At 38.9% G+C, this 19,394-nt stretch overlaps 1 protein-coding gene across 1 annotated transcript in view; it reads right to left on the reverse strand.

Moving 5' to 3' along the window:
• Window positions 1-1,496: 1,496 nt before the first annotated feature.
• The window catches only part of LOC116098423 (solute carrier organic anion transporter family member 1A4-like), a 43,158-nt gene continuing 25,260 nt past the window's right edge, over window positions 1,497-19,394 (reverse strand). The window contains exons 8-14 of the mRNA XM_031381044.1: window positions 18,719-18,883; window positions 17,224-17,419; window positions 15,780-15,945; window positions 13,517-13,689; window positions 8,606-8,670; window positions 7,482-7,599; window positions 1,497-1,716 (exon numbers count right to left, since the gene is read on the reverse strand). Of these exons, the coding sequence (XP_031236904.1) occupies window positions 1,497-1,716; window positions 7,482-7,599; window positions 8,606-8,670; window positions 13,517-13,689; window positions 15,780-15,945; window positions 17,224-17,419; window positions 18,719-18,883 (1,103 nt within the window). The remainder of the gene's footprint in view (window positions 1,717-7,481; window positions 7,600-8,605; window positions 8,671-13,516; window positions 13,690-15,779; window positions 15,946-17,223; window positions 17,420-18,718; window positions 18,884-19,394) is intronic.

Consider the following 19,394-nt stretch of genomic DNA (forward strand, 5'->3'; position numbering starts at 1 on the left):
TCCTCTTTTTGCATCCATTTTGTTAGCCTGTGTGTTCTATTGGCGAATTGAGTCCATTGACATCAAGAGATATTAATGACCAGCGGTTGTTAATTCCTGTTATTATGATGTTGTTGGTGTTAGTGTGTGTGTAGAGAAGCAAGGAGAGTTCACCCAGAGTTAGTGTCACAAGTGGCTATAAAACTCTTGATATGGGTGATGGAAACCAAACTCAGATTCTGAGCAAGGCCAGCACATGCTCATAACTGATCTTTCCATCACTTTTCCATGAAACTTTTCTTTTGCTATCCCTACTAACTAATTCAAGAAATCATAAAAATTGGAAAATAACTCTAGAATGCTTCACAGTTAGGGTGTCTGCTTTCTCTTTGCTGTGGTTTGGGTTTGGACCACCCCCATTGGACCACATGTTAAAATCTTAGTCTTCAGCAAGGTGCTACTGAACACTGGTGGAAGCATTAAAAGATGGCGCCTAAGGGGGAGTTTGGGTCCCAAACAATAAGCCATTGGAAGAGATACTAGGTCTTTGGCCCCTTCTAGCTCTCTTCCTACTTCCCAGCCAACATGAAGTCAGCATCTTACTTCCTATGAATTTCTTTCCCAATGTGCTCTGAGGACACATGAATAAAGTGAACACTGGGTCTTTAAATAACATATTATACTGCATCCACCCATTATTTATTTTTTTATTTTATTTTGTCTGTATATTACTGTACCTTGGATCTTAACCCAAGGCCTCACATGTATTAGGCAAACATTGTAATCCTGAGATACAACCCAATTTCCACAAAGGGCCTTTGAAAGGATTAGCTTTCTCAAACATATCCTTTTAAGAAATAGTTTCCTGACCAGCTTTGAACTGCTAGAAAAAATAGATCCATCAATCTTTGTAATATGATTTTTAATAATCTGATTAGGGTTATCAGTAATATAAACTAAATGATCAGATATGTGACAGGAGTAAATAAAGACGGACTAAAACCAGGAGATGACAGATGAGGAAGAAGTCTAATCTCAGAAGCATCATGACTGAAATAAAAACAGTTAATAACTCCTAGATATAGACATGCACACATCTTGTGCATAGATAGAATTATTATTTTAATGTAGCACAACCACAATATATATTTTCAGCTCTAAATACCTCCAACATTAAAACATAAATTCAACAGAATCAAATAGTGTTTAAGGCATAGGTTTTAAAGCTATTTAAAGATATATAGGAAACACATACTTCTCTTGATATAAGAGAAAATGTTGTTTGCAAATGAAGAAAGCTTTATTGTTCAGTGTAGGGGTCTTTATAGAAGTGTATTTTGGAAAATCTTAAGTCCTACACCAACCTCCTGAAAATGCTATCAATAATTATTTTTATGATAAGTAAAAGTAATTGTTGAGGTTCTTAGAGATGAGAGTTCCTACTGTATGTTTCATGATTCAAAACTCATCAACTGTACATTCTATTCATGGCCTTGCACAGGGCAGTCAAAAACTCTTTATAGCTTAGTTTTCAGTTCTCCATCATTCTCGACCTTAGGACTTCTGTGCGCATCTGTGCACTCGCTTTCCTTCTCAGTGAACTTCATCTCTGCAGGTCCAGTTTCTGAAGAGTCGATGTTCCCAGGGAGACAGAACTTCCTTATAAGTATTACAATAATGAATGCAGGGAGATAGCTTGATCCTCTTAATGCTACAGGCAATCCCCAAAAAATGTTCCTATTGAAAAGAACTAATCTGTATTAAACCTTTATGTTTAGGTATGTAAATTTGTGTATTATTAAAGATCATTTATGCTTTGATGAAATATGTCAGGTAATTATTTTCTCATGTACTTTATGTAATCTACTTTGCCAATTTATTCTTTTTTGTTTGTTTGTTTTTGTTTTTTGTTTGTTTGTTTGTTTGTTTTTCGAGACAGGGTTTCTCGTGTAGCCCTGGCTGTCCTGGAACTCACTCTGTAGACCAGGCTGGCCTCAAACTCAAAAATCTGCCTGCTTCTGTCTCCCAAGTGCTGGGATTAAAGGTGTGCGCCACCACTGCCCACCCAATTTATTCATTTTGTTTGTTAAAAATGTAGAAATTTTCTACTATAGAAATTTAAGTATATTTTCTCCATGTTGCTAATGACTCATTTTCCATTGTCATCTTAACTGAAGTTATGATCATTTTTGAAATATGTACCTGGGTGTGTCTATAAGGATGCTTTCAGAAAGTTGTTTCTGATGATGAATTTCCACCATGTGAACACTGTACACTGCTCTTCTAGCACTTGTGAGTATGCAACATGACTCATATCAGTTTATGGAAACGTTTGCTTTCTGTTTTGTTTGCTTAAATTTTTCTCAGACATGTATAAAGCATCATGAGATCATTTTCAAGTTATTCTCCTACTCAACAATTGTATGCTTTGTACTACTAGTAGATTTTTTGAGATATGGAAATCCTGTAATGTCTAAAATAATTTCTATTAGTCAGTTTTGTATAAAAGAACATTCAATTTGTTCATTTTCATACATAATTTTGCATATAAAGTGACCAATAGGTTTTAAATTTTTATTATTTTTTAACAATGTGTATGTGTTACATCTCTGTGTTAGTATGTGTTCATAAGTCCTAGATACCTATGAGCCTGAATAACAAGATTTTGTGTTCTGCCCAATGTGAGATAAGGAAATTGAACTCATGATCACTGCATGGTTGATATGTGCTCTTAAGCGAGTCATCATTTTAGCCCCAGATTCTTTCCTTTTGTTGAACTTGTCCAGGTAAGCATAAAGACTGTACAAGCTTCCTGAAATGAGTTAGGTAATTTTTCCTTTCACTATTTCTTACAATAACTTGTATACTGTTGCAAACATTTGTTACTTATAAATTTGATAAAATATGCCTTAAAGTTTCTGGACTTTATATGTTTAGGAAATATGTATTTTTAATATAAATACATTTCTAAATGACTATGAAAGTGCTATTTCAGGTTCTCAACACACTGAAATCTGGTATGATGGATTGTTTTGTCAATTAGATACTATCTAGAATCTCCTGAGAAGTAAGTTTCAGTGAAGGCCTGTATGGATTATGTTGGCCTGTGAACATGTTCATGAGATATTATTTTGATTACAGTAATTGAAGTGAGAAGACACAGATACCAATGGGTGGCACCATGAGTTTGGCCAGACATTCTAGACTATATAAGTGTCGAGAACCATCAAGGAGAAGTTAAAAACTAGCAGGTGATCTTTCTAAGATGGGTTCACCTTGGGTTAAAATCTACTACAAATTTGCTCCTGCAGTCAAGGCCCAGGAGAATTTCAATTTAGGAAAGATTCCTTCTATGAGTATGCTTTCCTCTGTGTGTGTGTGTGTGTGTGTGTGTGTGTGTGTGTGTGTGTGTGTATACATATACAATCACTAGCTATTAGCCCATGCTTTGGAACAAATCTCTGCAGAACTATGAAGATGTACTGTCTTGTAGTGATACTATACAAATAAATGACCTCTTAATTCTTAATGATGATTATATAAATATTCCTAATATTATATTAGTGATTATTAAGTCCTTTTATAATAGGATTGCTATTAATGGTCTTTCGGATGTCAAAACTGCATTGAGAACTCTGCTAGTTTCCAGATGTCAGGAGTTAATTACTTCTGAGTCAGCAAGAAGGCATCTGCACTTAGAAAGCATATTCCAAGAGGTTATGAAAACATTAACCAAAGATCTCAACAATAAAGGAACCTCTGGCAGAATCACCATCCCGGACCTTAAGCTGTACTAGAGAGCAATTGTGATAAAAATTGTGTGGTATTGTTACAGTGACAGGCAGGTAGATCAATGGAATAGAATTGAAGACCCAGAAATGAACCCACAAAACTATGGCCACTTGAACTTTGACAAAGGAGCTAAACCATACAGTGGAAAATAAAAGCATTTTCAACAAATGGTGCTGGCTCAACTGGCAGTTAGCATGAAGAAGAATGCAAATTGATCCATTCCTATCTCCTTGTACAAGGCTCAAGTCCAAGTGGATCAAGTACATCCACATAAAACCAGATACACTCAAACTAATAGAAAAGAAAGTGGGGAAGAGCCTTGAGCACATAGGCACAGGGGAAAATTTATTGAACAGAACACCAATAGCTTATGCTCTAAGATCAAGAATTGACAAATGGGACCTCATAAAGTTGCAAAGCTTCTATAAGGCAAAAGACACTGTCAATAGGACAAAATGGCAACCAACAAATTGGGAAAAGATCTTTACCAATCCTATATCTGATAGAGGGCTAATATCCAATATATACAAAGAACTCAAGAAGTTAGACTCCAGAGAACCAAATAACCCTATTAAAAATGGGGTACAGAGCTAAACAATGAATTCTCAACAGATGAATACCAAATGGCTGAGAAGCACCTAAAGAAATGTTCAACATCCTTAGTCATCAGGGAAATGCAAATCAAAACAACCCTGAGATTCCACCTCACACCAGTCAGAATGGTTAGGATAAAAAACTCAGGTGACATCAGATACTGAAGAGGTTGTGGAGAAAGAGGAATACTCTTTCATTGCTGGTGGGACTGCAAGCTGGTACAACCACTCTGGAAATCAGTTTGGCAGTTCCTCAGGAAATTGGACATAGTACTACCAGAGGACCCAGATATACCATTCCTGGGCATATACCCAGAAGATGCTCCAACATGTAATAAAGACACATGCGCCACCGTGTTCATAGCAGCCTTATTTATAATAGCCAGAAGCTGGAAATAACCCACATGTCCCTAAACAGAGGAGTGGATACAGAAAATGTGGTACATCTACACAATGGAGTACTACTCAGCTATTAAAAACAATGAATTTATGAAATTCTTAGGGAAATGGATGGATCTGGAGAATATCATCCTGAGTGAGGTAACCCAATCACAAAAGAACACATATACCATGCACTCTCTGATAAGTGGCTATTAACCCAGAAGTTCAGAATGCCCAAAATCCATTCCACAAACCACAAGAAACTCAAGAAGAAGGAAGACAAAGTGTGGATGCTTCGTTCCTTCTTAGAAGGGGGAACAAAATAACCATCTAAGGAGTTGCAGAGACAAACTATGGAGCAGAGACTGAAAGAAAGACAATCCAGAGACTGCTCCAACTGGGAATACTTTCCATATTCAATCATCAAATCCAGACACTATTGTGGATGTCAGCAAGTGCTGACTGACAGGAGCCTGATATGGTTGTCTCCTGAGAGACTCTGCCAGTGCCCGGGTAATACAGAAGTAGAGGCTCACAGCCGTCCATTGGACTGAGTACAGGGTCCCCAAATGAAGGAGCTAGAGAAAGGACCCAAGGAGCTAGAGGGTTTGCAGCCCCTTAGGACGAACAACAATGAACTAACTAGTACCCTCAGAGCTCCCAGGAACCAAACCATCAACCAAAGAGCACACATGGTGGGACTCATGGCTCCAGCTGCATATATAGCAGAGGATGGACTAGTTGGTCATCAATGGGAGGAGAGGCCCTTGGTCCTGTGAAGGTTTATGCCCCAGTGTAGGAGAATTCCAGGGCCAGTAAGTGAGAAAGAATGGGTTGGTGAGCAGGGGGAGTGTGGAGGAAACAGGGTTTAGTTTTTTTGTTTTTGTTTTTGTTTGTTTTTTTTTTCCCGAGGGGTAACCAGGAGAGCAGATATCATTTGTAATGTAAACAAAGAAAATATCTAATAAAAAAAAAGAAGAAAATGACTACTTTTTGCCCTTGTCTGAAGAGTCTACCTGAGTCTAAAGTGAAGACTTAGCTTAATCGAATTGAAAAGGGAAGTCTCATAAACACCCATCATAGACTTTGTTCTCTGGCTAAGTCTCATGAAGAGCATTTTAAACAAGCATAGCAAGCTGAGAAAGGAAAAATATAAAATATATGATTTGAATTTTAATGGGGCATTAGGAATTGAAATGAAGCTAAATCCTGTGTTTAAGGATATTAAATTGAATTAAAGGAGTAGTGACCTTGGGGCAAGATTCCACCCAGCCAAATTTAGGTTCAGGCCTGGTAGTACAAACCTTTAGTTCCAGAAGGCAAAGACAAGCAGATCTCTGAGTTCAAGGGCATCCTAGAACAGAGCAAGTTCTAGGTGAAAAAAAAAACTTAAAATTCAGACTTGGTGGACCACACCTTTCATCCCAGTGCTCAGGAGAAAGTCAAGCAGATCTCTGAGTTCAAAGTCAGTCTACAGAGCAAGTTCCAGGACAGCCAGCCTTAGGCAGTGAATGAGCTAGAAAACAGAAAGCTGGTGATACTGTAATAGAACAATGGGGCCATGTTCCAGCCCCAGCAAGCAGCAGAACTCTGCAGCTTTGTCCCTGTGTCTCTGGCTTTAGAGTCCAGAATAAAAGACACTACTGGGACAATTGATGCTGGTTAGCTGGAACTAAGAAATTAGTAGTGATTAAGAAGAGACCAGCATTTTTGAGGTGAAATCTCTGGGAAGTGTTTTTCTGAGAGGACAAAGAAGCTGTATTCCAGCGATAGCCTTGATTGTACCTTGTACTGCAACTGTACTTGATAATGTGTAAGAGTCACCCAGGTAGTACTGGTTTTGAAGGCATGAAGGGGTCACGAAGAGTAGCTGAGGCGTGGTACTGTGAGAAGCCAGGGAAGGCCATTGGTAAAGATGTAGCCTCAGTTACAGTTGATGGCCAAGAACTGAGGAGGTCATGTAAAGGGTTTTAGGTTTGGCACCCTGAAAAGATTATAGGATAGGCTATTTGTGAAGCTTAGTTGCAGCAGAAGACCCCAGCCCAACATATTGGAGATGCCAGTACCATGGGATGATCAATCACCAAGAATAGCAATGACAGTGGAATGAATCAACCTGACTTTAGAGTGCTAAAGAGGACAGAGCTAGAGAAGTGAAACCAGCCTTTGGAGGAGCCCAGAAGATCATATGTGGATCCCAGACATTGGAACAAGAAGCTATAATGTTAAAATTGCCTTGGAGGCCCTAAGATGTTTAAGATGCTGTGAGATGTTTGCCAAAGAATGCTGCTAACAGAGAGTGGAACCAACCCAGGAGGAAGAACTTTGTGGTAGTCAACAAAATGAAAAAGGGGTTGGGGATCTGAAGACAACTTTGACATCAGACATGGAGATGCAAGTTTGGAGGTTGCCCAGCTCATTTCCTGTCTTGCTTTGGGAATTACAATTAAGTGATTGGATGAATGTCAGAAGAGATTTTGAACTTTGGAGCTTTAACATTGTTGAGACTGCTGTAGACTATGGGGACTTTTGAAGTTGGACAAAATGTATTGATTATGGTATGTTTAGGTATGGCCTCCACAGATTCATATGTATGTAAATAGATGTTTAAAACCATATAGCACTCTGAAAGTGAAGCCATATATAATCTTATCACTCAAGACGATGCTTTGTATGAAAGGGGAACGTTATATAAGAATTTTATGCTGCAAAAGCATGTCTCAAAGTTATACTTACCTGAATCTATTTATATCATACATCCTGCATGCCCCTGGCTCACCACATTTCTGAGTTCCCCAACGTAAACAAGTTCTGTCTAACAAAGCTCCAAAGTAAATAGGTGCCGGAATGCCAGCTGCAATGAAAAGAAAGAAAAAACAAAAACAAATCAACAACTACAACCAAAAATTGCATTTGGAAGTACTTCAGTTCTATTATTTTTTAAATCAATATAAAAAATTATGAATCAAATGCTCTAAGATTACTTTTATGAAATATCAGTTAATGTAAAGTTTTTAAATCACAACAGATGAAAGCTGTGTATAAGATCCTAAAAACAACATTCCTTGAGTTCATAATCTTGGTTCTCACATTTTTTTTAAAGTATTGGTTTTCTGTACACCCAACTAACAAACTATTTCCTTATCATTTATTCTTAAATCTTCCAAAAGTTGAAAGGTGTAATTATGTTTAGATAAGGTCTTTAAAGATAAGAAGAAACACTTTTCATCTCTTCAGTTACTTTATTCTCTGACTAATTATAAGTAGCCAGTTCCAAACACTTGTAAACTAAAGTTTCAGTTAAATGGGCACAGCACACCCATGTTAATAATGTTAAGAATGCTACAAGGTCATGATGCTTCCAGAGACAAATTATCTTTATATTTTTACTGATTACTCATTGCCCCATTCCTGTTTCTGACCTTATATCTATATGACTATCACATGAACCCTTTAGTGATATCTTGACTTAAGAGGTCTCTAGTTTCAACTTCGACCTACTCAAACACTAAGCAGGCCATCAGATAGCATCCGAGCCTACAACACAGACCTATTTGCTTTGCTGTAACTGTACTTCCTGACATTCCCACAGATAGATTTGAGAAGACTCTTGTTCATGGATTCTTTTATTCTCTAAGTATAAACATCATTGAAACTATCCTCATGTTGTAACATGATGTTTGAAAGATATGAATTTGTGTTCCTATATTATGGTCACTTCTAGAATAAATCCTTATTCCATTTGTGGTGAGATTTCTGTTTCAGGTTGACAAGATATTTGCTATCTTCATATTCAGAGAAAAGTAATTTGTTTACTAAGCACTTAATATTGATCTGATATGTTGGGAAACTCTTTATACCAAATATTCTTATGCAAAATGCATGTAATCCAACTCCAAGAGACTTCTCTTCAGACTTGATACACCTGAAAAATACACAAATACATATATAAAAGTTCATCATGTCACTGAATATCTGCCCTAGCAACCTTTTCATGACAGTGGTAGTTCATGATTCTCATGGTTAAACTTTTCATCCTGAAGTGAGAATGATACATACTTACCTCTCTCAAGTGCACACAGAAGAGGAGAGTAAGGACCTCTGAAAGCTGTCCTCTGACCTCCATCTATCTAAAGCAGGACTGGGCTCTTTAACAGAGATTGTCTGCTAACTTAGATGACTAATTTTCTGGTTTCCTTGGTAACTGCCCTTCCATACCCACCATAAAGGACCCAAACCTTTGAAAGAACAAACTAATTAAATCATTGTTGCCTTAAGTTGTTTGCAAACATTTTGGCATGCTGATTTTAAAAAAGCTAGTACATGTCATATAAATATTTGAGATATTGTAAATGCCATTCCACAGATAAACAGAGAAAGAATCTATCATGCAAGCTATGACATTAAGAAAATTAGTATGCTATATGGAATTAGCAACTGTAGACACTTGTCTCTTCTAAGACGATTTTGATAATTATTTACAAAAGACCTACAAACATGTTAGGACAATAATTAAAAAATACTTTTAGAAATACAGAAATCATCTTGAAATGTGATCTATTCCCACCAAATACTCCATGGTGTAAGAAAAGCATAATATAAGCAACTGTTGGGATTTCATTTTGGAAGCAATTCCATAAAAGAGTTAAAGAAAACACAACAAACTAGAAGAGAAATGATAGTAGGTCAACAGTAGCACTGAGTTATCCATCATTTACATTGCAATCTTCAAATGCAACAAGACAGAGAAAAGAAATACAAGAAAAGTATCTTGAACAGGCCTTACATTACATCAAGAAATCACACATTAGAGCCTACAAGATGGCTCAGTTAGTAAAGCTACTAGCCGACTGATTGACAAATTGATTTCAATACCTGGTATAAACAGAACCAGCTCCTGTGAGCTGTCCTCTCAGTTCAACCTGCATGCCATAGCATACACACACACACACACACACACACACACACACACACACACACACACACAAACTCATGTACACACAAAGTTTTTCAAATAATCATACTTTACAACACCAATGAAGCATGTTTTTCTTTTTTATACACCTAGTGGAACTGTCAACTTTCAGTAACTAAGATAATTGAGAAAGAGAGTAAAGGGTGGAAATGGGAATAGGTGTGCTGTAAACATGAGAGCATCTCATGAGAGTGTGCTTGGAGGCTCTAATAGGAGAGTTCAGCTGGCCACATGCCCTTCATCTGTAACCATTCTCCTCCATGAGGAAAAATCCTTATGAGCTGAGCATACAGCTTGGCAACTGAGGCACCTGGAATGGTGAGGGAGGAAGGAGACACCATTTAACCACATCAGCTGAATCTGCCTGGCAGGTGATGGACTGACAGACGTGACAGCCAAATGTCCCTCACTTGCAAGAATAAGTCTTAAGAATTAGTAGTACTTGGTGCCTTTATATTTCTATGAATGGATGAACTGAAACAAAGCATATGCCACATCTCCAATACCACATCATGCAATTGAATATGAATATAAAAGTGTTGGGGTATGTGGTGTGAAGGTGCATCTCTGTCCTTCCTTGCTTGCCTAAGGCATTCTCTGATTGGGTTTAATAAAGAGCTAACTTTCAATAGCTAAGCAGAAGATGGGAGGTGGGATCTCTGGGCTGAGATTTGGTCTCTGGGAACAGAAGCAGAGAAGTGGCAATTTGTCAGCAGGATCCAGAGATCGTTTGAAGTACTGGGACTAAGAATGAGGTAAAGAACTAACCATGTGCAGGGCCATGGGCTAAGATAATAAAATTTAGTTAAATGAACCAGCTGGGTAGTATCCCTAGCTACAGGCCTAAGCTATAGTAAAAAATGAATAAGTCTCTGTGTCATTATTTAAATGCTGGCAGGTCCAGAAAGTCCAGCAATATTTGTTATCCAATGTGGCAGCAAGAAATCTAAGCTTAGGACACTAGATTCAGGCATTAGGCAACAAAAGTCCCAGCTGATAAGCTGGGGGAAAAAAGGTTTTCCTATTAACCACAAGCTGCTCTGTGGCAGTGGCACTCCACTCAGACAGGAGGCACAGCCCCTGAAGTGTGAGTAGGGTTCCAGAGACTCGTAACATAGCTGCTGCAGTTTCCCGCACCTGGAGCTCAGCCATGCAAAGGCAGGGCTATGAGATGAAGGAAGGGTTGAGGAATCTGGAGAGGATAGGGACTACAAGAAAACCAACAGAATCAATTAACCTGGATCTTTGGGAGCTCACATTGACTGAACCACCAACCAAAGGGCAATACAAGGACTAGACCTGGACACCACCCCATATGTAGTAGATTGCAGCTTGGTCTCCATGCAGGTCAGGTCCCCCAAAAACTGGAGCAGGGGCTTATCCTGATTCTGTTGCCAGTCTGTGAATCCTGGTACCCTAATTGGGCTATCTTGACTGGCCTCAGTGGGAAAGGATGTGCCTATTCCTGCAGTGACTTGAGAGGTCAGGATTCATTTTGCAAAACAAAACAAAACAAAACAATATCAGGTGTCTCTTAAATTCTTGCCAAGACATTTCTACTCACATGGGTTTCCCACAGGACGAAAATTATTGCTCAGATATAGCCAATAATTTGGACAAAGACTATGAAGATCTACCTAAAATACCCTTGCTTCTCTAGTCCTTACCAAGGAATTGCCACTTGTATGACTATCCCAAGAAAAGGGGGCTTCCTGAGCTAATGTCCTCCTGGGTACAGAGGGATGACCTGTGAAACTGGCACTAACTCCTGTGGAAGGAACACCTGTCAGCATGGTGGCACCTACTATAAAGACAACTTGTCTGTAGCTGCCTTGCTGGATATGCTGGAAGGTTCTGTGAGACAGATGAGAATGAATGGCTTCCGGCACTTGTCACATGGGGCTGTATGCCAGGATGGAATCCATGGCTATCCCTGCTTCTGTGGGCCTGGATACCAAGGCAGGCATTGCGACTAGGAAGTGGATGAATTTGTATCTCATTTCTGGAGTACTGAGGCTGTATGCCTCAATGAGATAGGAAGATACACGTGTGTCTGTCCCCAAGAGTATTCTGGTAGAAACTGAATCGGAAATTAATGAATGTGGATCCCAGCCATGTCTACATGGTGTTGTGTGTCAGGATGCTCTTGGAGCTTGCTTCTGTGATTGTACAGCTGGATTCCTTGGAGAAAACTACAAACTCAACTTTGATGAATGTGCCAAGTCAGCCATGTCTCCATGGGGGTCCCTGTGTTAATGGAGAAAATAACTACTGCTGTGGATGCGCAGGAACTTGGATGCCTCTTTGTTGGTCAGAGCCTTATCACAATGATGCAACATGTGAAGACACTGTTGGCAGCTATATTAGTCACCACTGGCCTGGATGCACAGGTACCCTGTATGAGATGGACATAAGTAAATGCAGTAACAACCCTTGCCTATTAGGAGGGAATATGCCAAGCTGTCCTCAGAGGATCAATCAAACACAGAGCAGACCTGCTTTCCTCCTTCAACTACCTTGGAGCTGTGTTTGTATCTGTCAGTCTGGATTCAAAGTCACAAGCCTAGCCTAGCATAACTGTTCTCTGAGAGGTTCCACTTAGCAGGTGACTGAAACAGACTCAGAGACCAACAGCCAAACATTAGGCTGAGCTCTGCAAGCCTTGTAGAAGAGTTTGGGGCATGATTGAGGAACCGGGAGGGCTACTGACTCCACAAGTTAGTGTCAACTAACTGTCCCAAACGACACACACACATTCTTTTATCCTTAGTAAGGAGAGAAAATAGAAGACAGGAAGAAACATTCCAGCAAACTTTATGTTATTATTAAATTTAGGAGGGCTTAGTATAAATGTCTTAATAAAGTATCTTAGAGCATTGAGATTGTGGGAACCATGCATGTCTCCAAAGGCCTTACCTGAGAAAAGAAACTTTTTTAAAATGACAAAAACCAAACCAAAACAAAACAAAACAAAAGCAAAAAAATATATATAAATGACTTGAGTAAGGTGGTTCAATGTGTAAAAACTTATGGCCCAATTTCAGTCCCCATAACCCATAAACAAATGTAGGATATTAAAATAAAGATGGCCAAAGTGGTGGCATATAGCTGCACTGCCAGCATTTCCACAGTGGTGGCATAGAGAGAGCTGCACTGCCAGCATTCCCACAGTGGTGGCATAGAGCTGCACTGCCAGCATTCCCACAGTGGTGGCATAGAGAGAGCTGCACTGCCAGCATTCCCACAGTGGTGGCATAGAGCTGCGCTGCCAGCATTCCCACAGTGAAATTGGAGGTAAAAACAGAACTGCTTGGGAACTTGAGGGCCAGGTACACTGAAGTACTCAGGCAGCACAGCAGGAGAAATACTAGAGAAATCCTATCAGGAGAAAGAAGAGAGTGGGATCCCCAGCATTGTTTTCTGACATCCTGTGTTCTTAGAGGCACACAGGAGAGAGAACGCATATCTGCGCGCGTGTATACCACACACACACACACACACACACACACACACGCTCACACACACACACACACACACGCTCACACGCTCACATACACACACACACTCACACGCTCACATACACACACACGCACACACACACACGCTCACACACACACATACATGCTCACACACACACACGCGCGCTCACACACACACACGCTCACACACACACATGCTCACACACACATACACATGCACACACATGCTCACACACACACACACACTCACACACGCTCACACGCGTTCACATTACTAAGAAAGAAAGGGAAAACTAAATGAAGGAGTTACTTATTACCTCAGAAAAACCATGTATCCAGGGATGGCTGAGAGTGAGTATAAGACACTGAGAATTACTGACAGGATTAAGAAGTACTGCAGCTTTTTAGCACACTCAGGGCCTTTGTTACACAGCCCCAGGACTGCAGATGAGTTTCCTGATGACCCAATGCAGCTGCAATTTTGAAACACCTGTCAAAACAAACAAACAAAAACAAGAAACTAGTATCCTATTTAAAAGAGAAAACTATTGGGTTTAAACCTTCAGTATCTTCTGCACAGGCGGTTGGATCCAAGTGGAGAGTGTTGGGTCAAGGATATGACACAGGGGGACAGCATCGTGCAGGTTAAATGAGAACCTGAGTTCAGGCACAAACACCATTGAGTTAAAATCACTGAATGAATGAAATGCACACTATTTGTCCTTTTTATTTACATTTCTCTTTTTTCTTTGGTATCATACAATTCTACCATAAAATATAAAAAGAGATATTTTTAATGGTACCATTTTTTCAAATTCATCAAATAAATTTGCAAAATTTAAATTATTCTAAATGCACCTTTTACTTTACTTTTGATATCTATTTGATTGTTTGTTTGGCATTTCTTGTGTATGTATGTGTATATGTGTGTGCATGTGAGTGCATTTGTGTGTTGAATTGTGGATAGGAATGTGCCATGGATTCCATGTAGAATTCAGGAAATAAATTATGGAAATTAGTTCTCTCTTTGTACCATGTGGGTCCCAGGATATAATTCTACTGCAAAGGGCTGGTGGAAAATGTCTTTTTCTACTCAGCCAACTTTATAGTCTACACATAATAAATATTAAATAAAAGTAAATAAATATGGCTTTCTTTAGTTTTGATGTTAGTATTAAGTGCTAAAACAAAATGTATTTCAGAATGTTAGTGTAATAGGTGCTTAGTAATAAAGTCATGTCCCCCCCAAAAAGAGTTTATATAAGCATATATTTAAGCATATATTAAAGCATATACTTAAGCATATATTTTATAATTTTATAAATATATAAAATTTAAATAAATAAATTATGTTCCCAGGTCTGATTAAGAATGCAAATTTATATTTCACATATTTTCTGAATAGTCATTATTCGCAGGTCTGATTAAGAATCAAAATTTAGGGCTGGAGAGATGGCTCAGCCATTAAAGGCTAGGCTCACAACCAAAAATATAAGAATCAAAATTTCTATTTCACTTTGATTGCCAATCAACTCTCAGGATTACAATCTGTTTTAGGCAAGACAAATGTGTGACAATTTACGATGCTAAACTGTCATGATGAGGGGCTGGGGGAGGGGAACAGTTAGTGATGACCTGCACAAGCTTGAGGACCCGAGTTCTCATCCCAGCACACATGGGGAAAATGCATGCAAGAGGATGTGCTTTCAACATTGGATCTGAAGGATCAGTGGACCAGGCAACACCCTGAGGCTCACTTGCCAAGCAGCCTGAATGAACTAGCAAATTCCAGGCCAGTAAGAACTTGTGTCAGAAGCACAAAGTGCATGGTCCTGAGAGTCAAGAGCTGAGGTGGCCTTCTCACCTCCCTATGCACAGGTACCTGCACACATGCACACATGCGCGCACACACACATCATACATACATACACACACATATGTACATACTTACACACATAAAATAATTAAATAAATAAGCAAACAGATAAATAAATAACTGAAAGAAGTTTGTGATATGAAAAGCCAAGTTTCTGTCCATCTCCACCCTATGACACCCTAGGACAACAAAGAGCAGATTCTATCCAGGGTAATTTAAAGTTTTAATTTTAGTGTTGATTTATGTGTGTGCTTCCGCATCTGTGCGTATACAAACAGGTGCACACGGGTGCCTGAGGCAGGTGGAAGAGAGTGTCAAGTGGTCTAGAGCTGCCTTACGTAGGATCTGGGAACTATCATCTCTCCTAAAGAGCAGCAAGAGCTCTTTACAGCTGAGCTAGCTCCCAACCCGATCAGAGCATTTTACAGAAAGGCATTCAACTAATGGTCTCTACTGTTTTGCAATTACAAAATAATGCTCAGACTCTGTCAAGGTTTTAAAGGATATCTAGGAGTTGTAAAGTCAAGTAGGCATATACTGAGTAAATTTGTTTTAAAAAATATTAATCTACTATTAATCTATTAAGCATATTAATCTATTTTAAGCAAGGACTACTTTTTCCTTTTTAGCAGATGTAGGCTTAGGTTGTAGCACATGTTAATACAGTATTGGAAATATCATCCCACACACTGAAACATTCTTACCATGTTGGTTCCGGTTCCAACAGACTCCTCACAGCCGGCAAGGCAGGCTGTCATGTATGATAGGCCATTGTCCCCACACACTGGATCCCATGTGTTTGTTAAGCAGCTACACCTTGTGTTGCAGTCAGCAAGGACATTATTTTCCACATATAGAGGTTTCTGGACTCTGAAATAATTTGAAATAATGTTATAGATACTAAAAAGCCCACACAAGCATTTTATTTTCTTCTCCTCATCTCAGTATGTGCACACACACTGAAAGAGAGAGAGAAACATTTTTCTTCTCTCTCAAAACAGAAAAAAAATATAGAAATATCTACGTGTAGTCTTTATACTGTGTTTTTCACAATTATCTGTTCCAGCAGTCACATGATTCAAATCAGATGACATAAAATTTATTAGAATTTTATATTTGAAATTACTTAAATTTTATTATCCTTAAGGGTTTTGAAAGAAATAGTACTTTGAGGATCTCTCTGCGTCCATGTCTCTGTCTCTTATCTCTGTCTCTGACCCTGTCTCTTTCTCTCTCTCTCTTGTGTATGTCTGTGTGCACATGTGTACAACAGCATGCATGTAGACATTAGTAACAATTTTCCACCTTGTTTGTGACACAGTCCTGATTTTTATGCTGCAAAGCCTGAGTAGCAGGCCCATTAACTTTCAGGGTTTCCTGACTGTGCTGTTCAACTCACACTATGTGGAATGGAGTCACAGATCCCCAACAATGTCAAACTTTCCATGGGTTCTGGGCATCTGAACTCAGAACCTCCTGCCTGCTCAACAAGTGCTTTCTTACTGAGTCATTTCCTCACACCTTTTGAAAAAAGCCTGCAAGTATATGCTTTATTTAATTTTAACTGATTGATTGACTATGTGACTAGGCCCTAAACAGAGTTTTAAATTCCCTATGCTAATACGGAATATGACCAGAAACCCCTTAATATACAAAATAGAAGACCACAGAGTACATGAACTACAACTATACCAGTGACATATAAAATATACGTTAATTGACTAACCATGTATTAGATTCGATTATGTTAAATCTGAGCCTACTGTTAAAACCTCTGAAGGGTTGTTGGCCTGTATAGTCAACTTTTAAAGCTATTTCATAGAGGGAGTTTAAATACCTGGACAGTTTAAGCTAAAAGCTCCAGGTTACTTTCCTTTATTACAATTTAAAGCTGACTAAGATATCACCATGACTACCATTACAGTATATAAAATCAAAATCTGATTCACTTCCCCAGTCCTTTTTTAATAAGCTTACATATAGTATGGAATGGTAAAGGATTGATGGATGGGAGAAAAATGCAAACTAGACATGTATCACTGCCATTAATTCATAATAAAGTGATCTGGTCATGCACAATCCTTGAAGAAAATTAACTAGAAATTGTGAAAAGGTTATAATCTTTATTTTAAAAAAAAACCAGCATACCCTTCATAATAGATAGTTAAACCAGAAACTGGGAAATTATCACAGGTAATCAGAAAGTTACAGCAGCCAAGAAGACATTCAGACAAGGACAGGCAGAATGCCAGGTATGCAGCTTTCTTGACAGTGATCTTGAATTTCTTCATAATGAAGCCAGCAATTAAATATCCAATGCATATTGCAGGTAAGGTATAAATACCTATAAATGCAAGTAAAATGGCATTTATAAAGACAGCAAAAAATAAATATTACAAATTTTTCTAATATATCTTACTTAAGAAACTATTTAGTTCTATTCTAGTATACAGCAGTTCTAATCCCTACCCACTCAAATATCACATACAAAGGTGTTCTCGAATGCCCCATAACATCAATTTTAAAAGACAGTTAGCATTTATTTAATCATTTGCAGCAGGTTATAGACATCGTATGAGCCTTACATATGATATTAACTATTTTACGTATTTCTTTCCACTCTGTTTTTTGGAAATTTGATTTAGTTTCAGGTGGCTTTGAAAGTTGTAACTGAGTCTATACTTTTCAAGTATAGAATATTTTGTGCATAGTTGATACTGCCCAGCATTCTTCCCCCAACTCTCCTTGAACAGCCAAAAATCAAGGGGAAAAAGAGGGAAGAGAAAATTCCAGCTAGGTTGCATTCACACAACACTAGCACAAAGCTTAGAAGAATGTAACCATCCTTTTCAGATTCCCACAATTTAATGCTATATATCTGAAGGTGAGGACTAGGTTTGGAGTTTTAGAAACTCTAGACAACATGGATGTAGGCAGCCTGTGATCTTTAGTTTTCAAGGGTAAAGCAGGACCCTTGACTTCAGTGTACTAATAAGAAGCCGGTTGTGGTGGTGCATGCCTGTAGGATTTGCTGAAGGAGGCAGAGGCAGGATCACGAGTTCGAGGTCAGCCTGGGCTACACATTTTGCCAGGCAGTGGTGGCGCACACCTTTAATCCCAGCACTTGGGAGGCAGAGGCAGGATGATTTCAAGGCCTGCCTGGTCTACAGAGTGAGTTCAAGGACAGCCAGGGCTACACAGAGAAACCCTGTCTAAAAAAAAAAAAAAGAAAGCAAAAGAAAAAGAATAAAAAGAAAAATGCAGAGTGTGACTGCACACACTTCTCAGACCACAAGGGGACCAACGGACTGAATTAGAAGGAGTGTGGAGAGAAAGAATGGAGCCCAGATGTAAAACGTGGAGGCAAGACACGGACTCTCAGGGCTTTCCCCGAGATTGCCGTAACTAAGATGATTTCCCATTTTGGTTGGAGGAAGAGAGGAAAGGCTTTCCAGCCGCTTCCTTTCCCTACTCTTTCTTGATTTCCCTGGAGTCTGGAAAGAAGAAATTTACAAGAATATCCTAAGAAATTGCACTTCATTTTAATATTATTTAAGGGTTTATCATGCCCTTGGGTATAGTGTTTACCATGCTATCATGGAAGAAGGAAGTTCTGTGAAGGAGAAATAATGAAAGTACATACACATGAGGAAGATGGCCTCTGCAGTAGATTTTCCATATTCCTGTTCCAGGTACTTAGACATGAAGCTAAATGAACTGTTAAATGCGTTGACCTGGAGCACACTTGTAAGGATGAATAGCATGTAAATCGGGTTGCAGGAGAGCCTCTTCATAAATGGAAAGAAATCTGAAACAAGAGGGTATAGAGACCATCAAGCTAACTTGGCAATTCGTGTCCAGTGTTTTCCTAAAAATTTCACAGATTCTGTGCTGCAACACAAATATATTTGGTAAATTTTCACCCCTTTGAAGTTAAAATTCTATAACATTGCTTAAGTTACTTCTGGAAGTTAGTGACAAAACTGGCTACATGAGAACTGGAGCTTACTTCCAACCCACACCTTGGCACAAGATAGAGCTGGCCCTCCAGACACCCTTCCACACTCAGAGGCAACTTGACTCCCAGAGGTCCATTACAAACAGGCTTACAGATGAAACATGCCTAGCCCCAATACCTGGCCTAACTGGGACCCCCACAGGACCCAACAAAGGTGGATACTATCCACCCTTCCAGAAAAACATCTAGGATCAACAATTGATAAAAGGAACCTCATGAAACTGAAAATCTTTTGTAAGGCAAAGGACACTGTCAATAGGACAAAATGGCAACCTACAGATTGGGAAAAGATCTTTACCAA

This window comes from Mastomys coucha, unplaced genomic scaffold (assembly GCF_008632895.1).
Source record: "Mastomys coucha isolate ucsf_1 unplaced genomic scaffold, UCSF_Mcou_1 pScaffold20, whole genome shotgun sequence".
NCBI classification, from domain to species: domain Eukaryota; kingdom Metazoa; phylum Chordata; class Mammalia; order Rodentia; family Muridae; genus Mastomys; species Mastomys coucha.